Genomic DNA, 13,180 nt, shown 5'->3' on the forward strand with positions numbered 1-13,180 from the left:
TAGCAGAGTCAAAGGCACTAACCAGCTGACCTTCAGCAAGATCACCCAGTTGTCCAGTGGCCAGAGGCATCACAAGGGCCCAGGGAAGGGGGCAGAGAGGCAGGAGGGGCAGAGACAGGGAGCTGCCGGCTGGGGGCGCAGGCAGGGCCACCAGCTGAGGAAGGGGCAGGCCCTGGAAACGGGAGGAGGCCAGAAAATGGGTCCCGAGTGTGTGGGAGGTGAGAGGCTGCTGCGGCCTTGACCTGAGCCCAGGGGAGCCCTCGGGCCCTGACCTCCCTGCAGGACGAGGCGCTGTGTTGTTGACCATAGGTGTGTGAAGACCCACGGGAGCAACCACAGGAAACAACTCGATACCCAGGCTGCTGCCCTCTGTCTACAGACAGCACATCCTCCCTCCACCTCACGGCCCCAACGTCAGGCAGTATGACTGTCTCCCGTGTCACCCGCCAGCACTGTGCACCACATACCCACTAACATGGCCGCCTCTGGCCTCACCTAGCTGCACACTCTCTCTCATGGAGTGCTGGACGTCCCCTGGGGCCAAGGGTCCTCCCCGCTCTCTAGCTCTGCTGATGCATCTATACGCAGGGTCCAATAGTGGCCCTGGGCGGAGGAGGACAGAGGTGGGGGAGCCCAGGTCTAGGGGACCCAGGTGGAAGGACACAGGGCATCCTTAGGAAGGGGCGGCGCAGGTCACGAGGTGGTGAAAACAAACCAGAGTCACCATGCAGCTGTTTGTCTTTAAAATTTATTGGCATGGTTTTCCAGCAGAGCCGTGGCCCAAGACCCTTGACTGTCCCCCTGAGAAGGCGTGTGGCACGGGTGACTCCAGTGGCCTGTGTCCCCAAGGTACTCTGGAGGGTGCGCCAGCTACAGGAACCGTATCCCAGCTCCAAACTGCACACCGTCACATATCCTGCAAAAGAGGAAGCGGTCATCGCAGCAGCCCTGCTAGGCCTGACCCCAGGCGTGGCTCTCAGCAGCACCCGGGCACCCTGCTTTCCACAGGCCTCCTCCCTGCCCACCAGCCAGGCCCCCCCCCAACCCCGCCAGGCCCTGCTTCCTCCCTGGCCAGATTCAGAATCAGCCTCTGGAGGACGAAGGGGAAGAGGACAGGAACCCTCCACCGCTCCCTCCTTGCCTTCTGACCTTCCCCAGGGGTAAGAACAGGGTGAGGTGGGGTGGGAGGGGAGACAGGGCACAGGACCCAGGACAGGCCCAGACCCCAAGACCAGGTCCTAGGGTCACAGCCTCACAGGTGGAGCTGGGCCTCCTCCTGGACCTGCTCCAACCCAGGATGGGACGGATGCAAAGGGTCACATCATGTGCCATGTCTGTCACGCCAGCCACAAGCTGGCACTCTGCAGGTGATGCTTGCGCTGCTGGCATTAGGAGCGCCACCCTCCTGACAGGGCGAGGGTGCTGCCCACCACCAGCAGCAGCCACTACCCAGAAGTCCCTGCGTGAGCAACAGCCAACCCCACCCACGGGCTGGAAAGGCAAAGAGCACAGCCGAAACCTGAGCGGCCCTGGACCGCCTGGCCGCGTGCGGGCCCCAGAGCTGCACCGGGCTCCACGCCACCAGTGTAGACGCAGCCCTCGCCAAGGCCACTGCAAAGAGAGTCGCACACAACTAGCGGGCACGAGCCGAGCCAAGCCTGGCCTCCTAACCCGGGAGAGAGCGGCGTCCAGCACGGGCTCACTCCAGCCACAGACCACTGCGCAGGGGCAGCGCACAGACCACCCAGTCACCAAAAAAACACCTGAAGGTCACACCAGGCCATGCCCAGCCGCGGCACCCTCAGGATGGCCTCCTGAGCCTGCTCCTCCTGCTCCAGGGCCAGGTGTGGCCGCCTCTACCTCTCCCCACTGCCACCACCACTGTCCTGTGCAGCCCCCATGGCCTCTCCTGCCTCCGCCCCGCACACAGCACCAGCACCCCAGCCTCGGCAAAGTCACACTGAAGGTGCCCGCCTGCTCCAACCACTGGTGGCTTGTGTCCAACTCCCGCCATGTGCCAGGGCATCTTCAATGGGTGCCACTCAAACCCCAGGCGCTGCTCTAGGCTCCAGAAATTCAGCAATGGAAACGAAGTTGAGGTCCAGACTCGGAGACCTTGTGAACCCCCAGGGACACGCCATGTGGCTAGGAGGCAGAGGGACATCAAGCTCAGGCTCCTTGGTGTGGCCCCTGCCGTTACTGCACAAGTGCCCATGTCCAGCCACGCCACACTCTGGCACATCTTGGCCCTGCTCTTCAGCCAGAGCCCTCCCTGGCCCATTGTCCCTCAGGAAGGTCCGGATCAGCTCCCGCTGCACAGGGCCTCTTACTGCCTGCCCCTCCACACACCCCGAGATGGTCTCTTTCCCCACGGCTAGCCATGATCGCTCTCCCAAGTGCACACCTGTGTGTCACCCAGCTCCAGAGACTGTGCTCCAAAGTCACCCCAGAGACTGCAGTGCCCCAGGCAGCTCCGGAAACTACGGGTACCCGCAGGCCACCACGCACACTGATCCCACCTGCCAGCTGCCCAGGTTTAGAATGACCTCCCGCGGGCAGCACCCGCCCAACCTCACAGTATTCCAATTCAGATGGACAACTTCACCCTGAGCCACAGCGGGGACAGTGGGGAAGGTGACTGCACATTCAAGAATGCTGGACGGCACTCGCGGCCCATGACAGACACAGCCGCCACCACCGTGTGGCAACAGCCACCACCCACCCGGGTCAAGGCTCCCCTGCACTGGCCTACGGATACCGGCGCTGCCATCTCCTGGGAGCCCACATTTGGAATCAGTCTCTGAAACGTCTTTCTCAGGTCACTCCAGGGCAAGGGGACTGAGGGCTGCAGGGCCGGAGGCCAAGCCCAGCAGGGCGGATGGTGTGCTCAGAGAGCCGCGGCGGCTGGGGCACGCTGACATCCAGTGGCCTCCGTCGGTACTGCAGGGTGGTGGCTGCCAGAGCTCCCAGACCCTGCTGTCCCCAGGCTCCTGGGGGACCTCCAGGTGGTGCTAGGGCACATCACCTGAATTGCGCTCCCCCATAACCCTATTCTGATGGCCTCTGCAGCACCAGGGAAGGAACCGGGCCGTGTGTGCTGGCCACACTCCAGCCTCTTGGCTCCAGTGCCCTGTCACAGCACTTCCAGCACCACATGCAGAGTGTCACACACAGGGGCTGCTAGTGCGGGGGGCTGAGGTCCCCATCTGCAGTGGGAACAGTCTCTGGAAAGCAGCGTGGACAGGCGTGGGGAACCTGCTCACCGCTGCCGGGGCTCCGCCAGGCTCCAGCCCTTCCCTCGCTCTGCACCGAGTGGCACGTCACAAACAGCAGGCAGCGGAACCCGGGGTGACATGGGAGGAAGGGGAAGCACCTCCTGAAGGACACAGGGAAGACCTGGCGTGGTGGGCACACCAGCAGCAGCAGCAGCAGCAGCAGCCACAGGAAGAACCACCACCTTCTCCAGCCACAGCCTCAGTCCAGGGTCCTCTGCACGCACGCACTCTACAAGGGTCCACAATCGTTACTGTCCACTCTCCAGGAGAGACAGAGAGGTTAAGTCACTCACCTCAGGTCACACAGCCATACCAAGGAGCCCGGCCCAGTTGCAGAGCACACACGGGCACAGCCTATGCAATTAAACCCTTTGCAGCTTTAGCTTGTGCTGGAACAGGGAGGTGGGGAGCAGAGAGACTGGGGGTCCATGGAGCAGCCGAGGCAGTCTGCAGGTGCTGGCAGCACCCCGGACACAGCGCAGAGGCCGAGCCAGCCCTCCAGCGAGGGGAGGCGCTCGCCCTCTCCCACACAATAGGAACTATCAGGAATGTGGGTGGCAGGTGCTCAACTGCGCCCGAGCATCAAGGCTGGGGAAGAGCTGCTAGTGGGCGGTCCCCACAGCACCATCCCCACGACCCTGCAGGAACAGCACAGGAGTAAACAGTGCCGCATGTCCCTGCGTCAGGCGGTGGCACTGAGATGACACTGCCACTCAAGGGCAGCATAAGCAACACCAAAATGAAGAGAAAAAAAATGAAGCCAGAGCACTGCACGGCCACACCCAAAATAACAGGAACACGCCCAGACGCTGACAGAGCACGTGTCCCCAGGTCCTATACTGAGGTCCTGGCCCACAGTGTGACCGTGATTGGAGGAGGGTCCCCTGGTGGGACTCAAGCCCATTCATGACACCAGCGCTCTGGCTCGCTCCCTCCTGATGAGGACGTGATGGGAAGGCGGCCCTCTGCAAGCCAAGAAGAGAGCCCTCGCCAGGAACCCACTCTGCCAGCACCCGATCTTGGACCTCGGCTCTGCAGCCGTGACATGTCTGCTGTCGAAGCCACCCTGCCTACGGTGTGGCAGTGGCAGCCTGAGCAGCCCAGTGCACACCACTGTGCCAATACTTCTGCATTTCCTGAAACTCCAGTAATGCCAGACGTGGACCTGACCTCCACAACTGCGCGTGACCTTCGAGCACATCCGTCCACGTAACCGCCTCTACGTCAGTGGACGCTGCATCCACAGACCCTGCCATCCGCAGCCAAATGACATGAAAAAAAGTTCCTAGAAAGCAGAACATGAATTTCCCACGGCCGAGTCCTATGCTGAACTCCCTACGAGCACTGGACTGGGTGCTAGATCACCCGGGAGGGCTGGGGCCCCGAGGGCATGCGCACACGCTGCCCTAACACCGCACAGTGCACACAGGCCTGGCACGTGTGGGGTTTGTCTCCACGGGGCCCTGGAACCAATTTACGGTAGAAACCAAGGGATAACTACTTGGCAATCTTTCCTACAGAAAAGAAGCACCAGAGAAAGGCCAGATGGCAGGTCCCTGGACCAGAAGAAGGCCCCAGGGCTGTCCTCCTCCAGAGGCCTCAAGCCCCGCCTGCGAAGCCAGACCAGCAAGGCCACCTTGTGTTCAGCAGCACAACCAGTGATCCCGGCCGGAGGAGGGGCTCCCCACGGCCCTGGGCCAACAGGCACTGAGCACCTAAGTGGGGCTGAGCACCTCCAGACTGGAGGAGACCAACGGGAGGAAAATCCGTGACTTCTTTTATTCTTTGGCTAAGTATTTGATTTCTCCAAAAATCTTTGCTCTTAAAAGATACTGATATGATTAACCACACCCAAAAATACGGACCCCAGAGAGGCACACGGCCATGGGCGCCCTGCACGCACCTGTCACCCCGCTGCACTCCCATGGGGATGCAGTAGTTGAGCTCTAGGCGAGCGATGTTGCCAAGCCTGAGGACGAGGCCCGCTCCGTACGACCAGCGGATGCACTCCACCAGCTGGCGAATGTGGGCTCTGGGACCGTCCCCTGAAAGAGAGAGGATGTGTGACAACAGCCTGTAAGGGGTCATGTCAGAACTGTCCACAGACAAGTCTTGCTGCTCGCTATCCTCCTCCTCTGCCCTGTGGTCATTTCAAAGCCAGCCGTGAGAGCCTGGGCCACAGCTGCCCTCAGACCCAGAAGCCAGGCTTCTCACTCAGCTTGCCCAGCCCCAGCCCCTGGCCACCCAGGAAGCCCTACTCCAGGCCCCGGCTGAGAGCCACGTCTCCACAGGGCTTTCCAGGTAGGTCCCCTGGACATATGTGTCTGCTGTGAGCCTGTCCTGGACTGTACTCCCCAGGAACAGGACGGTCCCTGTGCAGCTCTGGGGCCCTGACGTCTGTGCTCACCCACGCTCCGGACGTGTGTGTTGAGTAATCGAGAACAGAGCTTATTCCTTTGTTAGACAGGATGACTGTATTTCTCGAATGATTTGTTCATTTGATCAACAACTTTTTTCTGGGCACTGTATTAGGTGTAGTTGGATTTTTACTAAGAAAAGCTGGGTTCCTAAACTTAAATACCATATAATCTAAAAAGACAGCCACCTATTTGTGTGCTGGGGTCTTGAACACCGAAACTGCGGTCCCTTACCATAGTTGAGGTTGCAGAGGTTTCCCGCGTTCAGGAAAAAGTGGGTTCTGAAAAGTTCTCCGAAGCCGCCCTGGCCTGGCCGGAAGGGCAATGGGGTGTACAGGTGCAGGCCACCAGCCCAGTAGGCCTCTCCTCCCAGGTAGTCCCCTGCGAAGGGCAGAACAGGAGCAGCTGACAAACCAACACTGCCCTGCCACGTCACGGGCCGGTGCCGTTCACACTCGGGTTCCTGGCCACTGGCCCCCACTCCTGCTGAGGCCTCTTTTCTCCTGGTTTTACAATTTGATTTAACTGGGGGGAGGGGGAGCAGTAGAGTTCAAGAAGGAAAGCACTGAGTCATGTTCACCATCTGTGAATGTAAGGGACCAGAGAGGGCCTGGGGACCTCACTGCACACACACCTCCTCCCGGCAATCCAAACACTGCTCGCCAGCCAACCCTCCTGCCGTTTCTGGAAACAGCTGCAGAGTCTGTCCAAAGGCACAGAGCCCGCCCCAGAGGACAGGCTGCTAGTCAGCGGTTCAGATCGCCTGCACTTTTATTTTTTTTTGGACAAAGGTTACTTTTCCCTAAACCTGACTACTCAACTTTTTCCTTATTTCTAAAAAATGCTCCTACCCATTACATTTAACATTAAAGCCATCAAAATCCCTCCAACCTTGTTGTCTATACTCTTTTTTTAAAAAATTATTTTTTAGTTGTAGTTGGACACAATACCTTTTATTTTTTTTCATGTGGTGCTGAGGATCGAACCCAGGGCCTCACACGTGCTAGGGGAGCACTTTACCGCTGAGCCCCAGCCCCAGCCCCTGTATACTTGTTACAAAACACCACTTAAAGTATCTTAGTCCCTCAAATGAGGGACCATGAAAAGGCCAACCCAAGGACGGCACTGCTTATTCGCTGAAGAGCCCTGCGTCCCTCTGGCCCTTTCAGCACTGAAACCAGAAGGGAAACAGGACTCAGGCGGCAGCAGCCACCCCTCCCTCCCACGAGCTGCCTCCTGCTGTTCTCAGGAAGCTTTTCCTGATGAGAAGCAGCTGCAGCAGAGCATTGGCCTTGTGCACAGGCCCGGCTCCCGCAGCATCACAGGAAAAGGGAAAGGAAAAGAGAAAAGAAATACACTCTGTAGAAAATCTCCTGACCATAGAAGAGTAGGAAAAATGGAGATCTTCTCGTCCCATACATACAACCAGCTAGTAGCCTATTGTTCTTTCCTCCAGCAAATAATAACGTATGATTAAATGTAGCTTTACGTAACCCACACACACACACACACACACACACACACACACACAGAGTTCTTAGTGTAGTTTGTTCCCCAGTTTAATGTTCTTTCTCCTAATGCTTGATGTTCTTTGAAGATAAGGCTTTTATGCCTGAATTACAACATAAATGGACCAAAACTTTCATTTCTCTCCTAGCGTCAGATGGGGTTCTAATTCCTTCACAGTGGACATTTCGGGCTTTCATTAAAGACCTTCTCCCTTCTGATGGCACCCACCACCCACGCCAACGCAGCTCCTCTACCAGCAGGCTTGGCCTACGTGGAGCACCCATAGGTGCAGTCTGCCTGCTTTCTGCAGGTTCCTGGGGTCCGCACACCATCCCTTGGCTGGTGGCTGCAATCCGTTCCCCGCATCTTGCTGTTCCCCTGCATCAATCCATTCCCCTGCATCACCGACTGCCTGTCCCAGTGCTGATGGGCATCTGGCTATCTAGTTTCCAGTTTGGGGATATCACTGATAGTCTCCAAAAATAAAAACTTTAAGGCTCATGATACATCAAAGTGCTTTAGAGAAACACCAAGGTGCTGACACCCTCGCCCCAGAATCCTGCAATCCCTCACGCGGCAGTGGAAGACCTTGTGCGTTACTTTCAATGCCAAGTGGAGCCCACTAAACTTCCCCAGAATCAGCAGGTCACACTTGCTTAGAAAAAGAATAAAATGAATCTTCCAACTGTTCTAAAAATGACACTCTAATAAAGCCCTCTAAAAACAAGCAAAAAGAGACACTCTACCCTTTAAAAAAATCTCTCTTGAGCAGTCAGTGCTTGTGATGGGTGAAGGTGGAGCAGGCGTTGTAAAACTAAGGTCAGCAGAACATTTCACAATGGGGCAGAAAGTTCATTGGGGGGATGCCAAGTCCTAACGACTCATGGTGATGCCCGACTGCAGCCCAGCACTGCAGAGGCCTGGGCTCGTGGGGAGACGGGGTGCAGGGAGCCCAGGGAGTTCCAGGGCAGGGACACTCTGACACCAGAGAGCTGGGCACTGGACAGTTTGCATTTATCAAAACCAAAGAATGTGCCTTGCCAACAGTGACCCTGACCAGGCACTGTGCTGGTCACGCCAACACTGTTCCTGGACTGTAACAAATGACCAGACACAAAGTGCTGTCACGGAGGGGCGCTCTGCTCTTTCAGCTCCATTTTTCTGTCTTAAGACTAAAAAATAAAGCCTGGGTTCCAAACCCAACAGCCCAGGAAACAAAGAATAAATTCTCCTAGTTAAAAACAATTATAGTACGTTAATAAAATGAAATCGGGGCTGGGGCTGAGCCGCAGAGCGCTTGCCTAGCATGCATGAAGCACTGGGTTTGATTCTCAGCACCACATAAAAATATAAAGATATTGTGCCCATCTGAAAATAAAAAATAAATATTAAAAAAAGTTGAAATAGACATTCACTAAAAATGATAAACTAACTCAGCGCAGTGGCCACACCTGTAAACCCAGCTACTGTGAAGTTTGAGGCAGAAGGTTCACAAGTTCAAGGCCAGCCTCAACAACTTAGCGAGGCCTGTCTCAAAATTTTTAAAAATTGTATTTATTCCCATAAAAAATACTGTTGTGTTATTTATTATGTGGGGTGTGAGCAAGACAAGTTAAAAATCAGTGTGTGAACAAAACAAAAAGCACAATACAAAGACACACAGATCTGAACCTAAAAAGATACACCAACAAGCGCTCAGGTTCTCGCCAGGTGTGAAACGCGGGCCACTTCCCGATGCTTTTTGCTCTACACATTTTCCCATCCGTCTGTAATCCACTCCACTCTCCACGCCTGCTGCCTGGCGAACTCTGGGTCAGGCACTAACTGTACCGTTGAGGAGCAGGACACCCATCACTGTCTGACTCTCACACGTGAGCACACGCACACGCACACCGGGTGCCTTCAAGGACAAGCGGTGACTGCTTCCTCAACGGTGCACTGCTCTGGGGCAAGACAGACCTTCGCTCTGGGGCCCGATGCTGTGCATGCTGAATCCACGGACACTGGTGGGTCCTCCGAGGTAGAACCTAGGGCAAGCGAGACAGCACGTGTCAGAGGCGAAACCAAGATGGGCTGAAAGCGCGGAGCAGGCGTCTGGTTGGGGATGCTCCAAGCCAGCACCACACCCAGAGCTGGAGAAGGCACTCACAAGACCCAGGAACTCCAACAACTCTAACCTCCCGCCCCAGGCTGAAGCCTCAACAGCTGCTGGAGATGCGCAGGAGACACCCAGGGCCTTGGGGGAGAGCCGCAGGGCGCTGGCCCCAGGTCCTCTCCACCCACGTGATGCCCTCGAAGTGGAGCAGGAAGGTAAAAAGCAGGAGAGTCCAGCCCCGTATCTCAGAAACAGCACTGAAAGGAAACAGACTGTGCTTTTCACATTTTCTACAATGACTTTTAATTAGAAAAAAGGGCTTATAATTTTTAAGTTAATTCCGTCTGTGTTTCAAATTGACTGGATAATCTTCCTTCTTATAAAATCTGAATAAAAGTAAATGATGAATTAAAAATTACCCAGGGGCTGGGGTTGTGGCTCAGTGGCAAAGCGCTTGCCTAGCATGTGGGAGCCCAGGAAGTTCCAAGGCAGGGGACACTGGGTTCGATTCTCAGCACCACATAAAAATAAATAAATAAAATAAAGGTATTGTGTCCAACTACAACTGAAAATAAAAAGTTTCTCAGAAATCCTATCCATTCTCTAAGACCAAACCTTTCAAAACCTAACTTTAGATCATGGTAACAACTAAAAGCGACTCCAGATAAGAGCAGAGGCAGGTATTCCTCCTGACAGGGCCACTGCAGCTACTGCCCCAAGCAAATCTCCTCTGAGACCCACAAACATCAATCCCAGAAACAAGCGGCCGGCCCACGGGCGCCCCACACCCCCTCTTCTGAAAGCACTCAGGCGATCCAGGGAGCACAGAGCACACGTGAAAGCCCCGTGCCCCTGCCCATGGCATCCCCATCTCCAGGTGGCCACTGTCCAGGTTGGGGCCGACTCCCAGGCCCTGGGCACTACACCCGTCACCACCTGTGCACCCTGGAGTTCCACCCTACTCAGAAGGGGACCAGCTCAACATACCCCAATTTAAAATCGGGGATGTCTACCTCCCGATTTTGGTAACCAGCCGCCTTCCCTTAGGTGGCCGTGCTGGCCTCCCGCCACTGCCCTGCTACGGCCTCCCTGAGGCGGCTGTGACCGTCTGGCTACAGCAATGCTGGGGTGGCCATCTTTGCACATAAACCTCTGCACACTTACCAAAGTTTTTTTGGTTTTTGGCAGTGGTGGGGATGAGACCCAGGGCCTCAGGGCTCGGTGTCCTGCCACTGAGCCACGTCCCCAGCCCTTCTTATGTTTTTTAAAACTAGATCCATGATGTGGAGACTGTTAGGTCCCAGAGTTTATAAATTTAGGATTTCTATGCTCCCAAATTACCATCCAAAAAGGCTGAGCCAGCGTACATTAAAGCACATATTAACTAATACAGGTGGAAGACCGTTCCATGCCCCCAATGACAATTTCTAAGCATTAAGAACAATCTCAGGCCCTGCCGGCAGAGGTGGAAACTGCCCACTGCTCTCTAAACGGCAGAACCTGGCAATATTCTTAACACGCCTGCAGGTCCGCCTTCAGGCCCACCTCCAGGAAGCTCTTCTCAGAAAGTAAGATGAACAACTTGTTTACAAAGTTACTTGTCACAGTGTTTTCCAGAAAAATCACAAAATTAGAAACAACTGAAATAGCCAATGATATAACGCAGACTACAATGTTACAGTGTATCTGAATAACAAAACACTGTTTGCCATTAAAATGCAGCTAATGAAGACACTCTTCATGACCTAGTGAAGAACGACCCTATAATTTCCTCAAAATTTTTTGAAAAGCACTGACACAAAATTTATGTAAAATACAGTATATTAGCAACTTGATATACGTCATGCACGCACACACTCAACAAAGCAGACAAAAGGAATCAGTCCCCAAGGTCGATTCCACTCCCTCTGAGTAGGCCTGAGATTCTTACTCCTTTGAATGTTATATTTCTGCAACAAGCCTGAACCACATTCTTTCACAATTAAAAGGAACATTGCAAAAATTTTGATACAATGAATAACACAAAGCAAAAAAAAAAAAAAAAGTACCAGGTATAGTGTGTATTTCAAAATTAGCTTAAGTAAGAAAAGCAAAGTAGAATTTGGAATTTTGCTCTTCTAATGATAAAACTCCCCTAAAATATCTTGTCAGAAATCAACCAGTTGGGCACCATGGCACAGACTATAACTCCAGCAACTTGGGAGGCTCAGCAGGAGGATCAGGAGTTGCCTCCCACCTTAGATAGACCCCATCTCAACAAAACAAGCAAGCAAACAAAAACCCCCAAGAAACCAAGCAAAAGACCCAAGGGAAACTCCCGCAAACTCCCCTCCCGGATACTTACCTGTCGGCAATGCTCGATGGCTTCTCACCAACAGGCACCAACATTCCACCCCAGAGAGAGGCTGAGAACACCTGTGGCAACACAGACAGTTACATCCCCAGTGTCTCCTTCATCCCGCAGGCATCAGCAGACGGAAGGCGGGCCCCACCCCAATTGTGGCACAAGGGCTCTGCCCTCAGGTTCCAGGGTGGCAGAGGGAGACTGCCAAGCTGCGGGGTTGCAGAACTCATTTAAGACAACCTCGAATGGCAAATAAAGCCACACTGAAGCCCAGCAGCTCCTTCCACTGACCACCCCCTACTCTAGGATGAGAAGCAAGGCCTGGCAGGACAAGCCCTGGCCTCACAGGTGAGGGAGACCAGCACCCTGGACAAGCAACCTGGCACCTGGCAGGCCTTTGCCCTGGCCTGGAAATGCAGGAGGATCACCCAGAACCCTGTGAGCACCCAGAAAGTAGCAGCAAGTCCAGGCTATGATGCTCCCACAGTCACAAGGCAGAGAGATGCACCCCTCCAAGCCGCCCTCAAGGACAGAGCCCCAGAGCTCACAGGTCAGGAGGCAGTCACCTGCCTTCGCTCAGAGACCCAGTCCTCACAGCACACAATCCCCCATCAGACCCACTGGGCTCTGCTCCTCCATGCCACACCCTCGGGCCCCACACACCCGCTCATCTCCTGTCCTCTCTGCCCTGCCAATTCTTAAGTCCTTCAAAGTTGCACAGGTATTTCTTTTTCAGAAGCTTCAGTGGAAAGACCTAGAGATGAGGACTGGGCAGTGTGGGCAGAGCAGGCCGCAGGGAATGCAGTGGTGCAAAGGCGGGGGTGTGTGTACAACCCCTTCCACCTGCTATCAGCAAATCACCTGACCTACGCCACACCTCAGTGCAAATCAGGCTTTGTGTTCCATGACTCTGCCCAGTGGCAGCTAGTGTTAAGTGTTCTGGGCACACGTGAGGTAGCCCAGGAGGCCCTGGGAGACTAGGCAGAGGGGGAAGAGCCATGGAACCCAGGGGACAGCACACCCATGAGGCAGAGCCACCCAAAAGATGAAGGGTAGAAAAAAAAAAACCACAGTAATGAAGTCTAGGACAGCAGCAAAGAGCTCGGTGAACTGGGCCACAGAGACGAGCAGCGGCCTCTGTGGCACTTAGCCAGGATGGCCACAGCAGGGGAAACGCACTGGACCTGAACAGCAGCAGTAGCAGGAGGTCACAGACCACCTGGAGGCAGCGGCTTGGCCATTTTGTGAGCTCACCCTGGCCATGGAGGCTTAGGGCAGGGAGGCTTAGGGCAGGAGAGGCTTAGGGCAGGGGGTGGACGCCACAGATCAGCCCGCGCTGCAGACCTGGGGCTCCACTGGCTGCATCAGAATACAGACTCCTCGGGCTGGGGATATAGCTCAGTGGGTAGTGCCTGCCCCGCATGCCCAAGGCCCTGGGTTCAATCCCAGCGACTTAGGAGGCTGAGGCAGGAGGACCACAAGTTCAAAGCCAGCCTCAGCAACTTAGTGAGGTCCTAAGCAACTTAGTGTGACCCTGTCT

The 13,180-nt window shown here is 55.1% G+C and overlaps 1 protein-coding gene across 1 annotated transcript in view; it reads right to left on the reverse strand.

Moving 5' to 3' along the window:
• Positions 1-855: 855 nt before the first annotated feature.
• The window catches only part of Samm50 (SAMM50 sorting and assembly machinery component), a 25,619-nt gene continuing 13,294 nt past the window's right edge, over positions 856-13,180 (reverse strand). Inside the window, exons 11-15 of the mRNA XM_048803012.1 lie at positions 11,641-11,711; positions 9,161-9,228; positions 5,927-6,073; positions 5,179-5,320; positions 856-4,560 (exon numbers count right to left, since the gene is read on the reverse strand). Of these exons, the coding sequence (XP_048658969.1) occupies positions 4,500-4,560; positions 5,179-5,320; positions 5,927-6,073; positions 9,161-9,228; positions 11,641-11,711 (489 nt within the window). The 3' untranslated portion in view covers positions 856-4,499. The remainder of the gene's footprint in view (positions 4,561-5,178; positions 5,321-5,926; positions 6,074-9,160; positions 9,229-11,640; positions 11,712-13,180) is intronic.

This window comes from Marmota marmota, unplaced genomic scaffold (genome assembly GCF_001458135.2).
Source record: "Marmota marmota marmota unplaced genomic scaffold, marMar, whole genome shotgun sequence".
NCBI classification, from domain to species: Eukaryota; Metazoa; Chordata; class Mammalia; order Rodentia; family Sciuridae; genus Marmota; species Marmota marmota.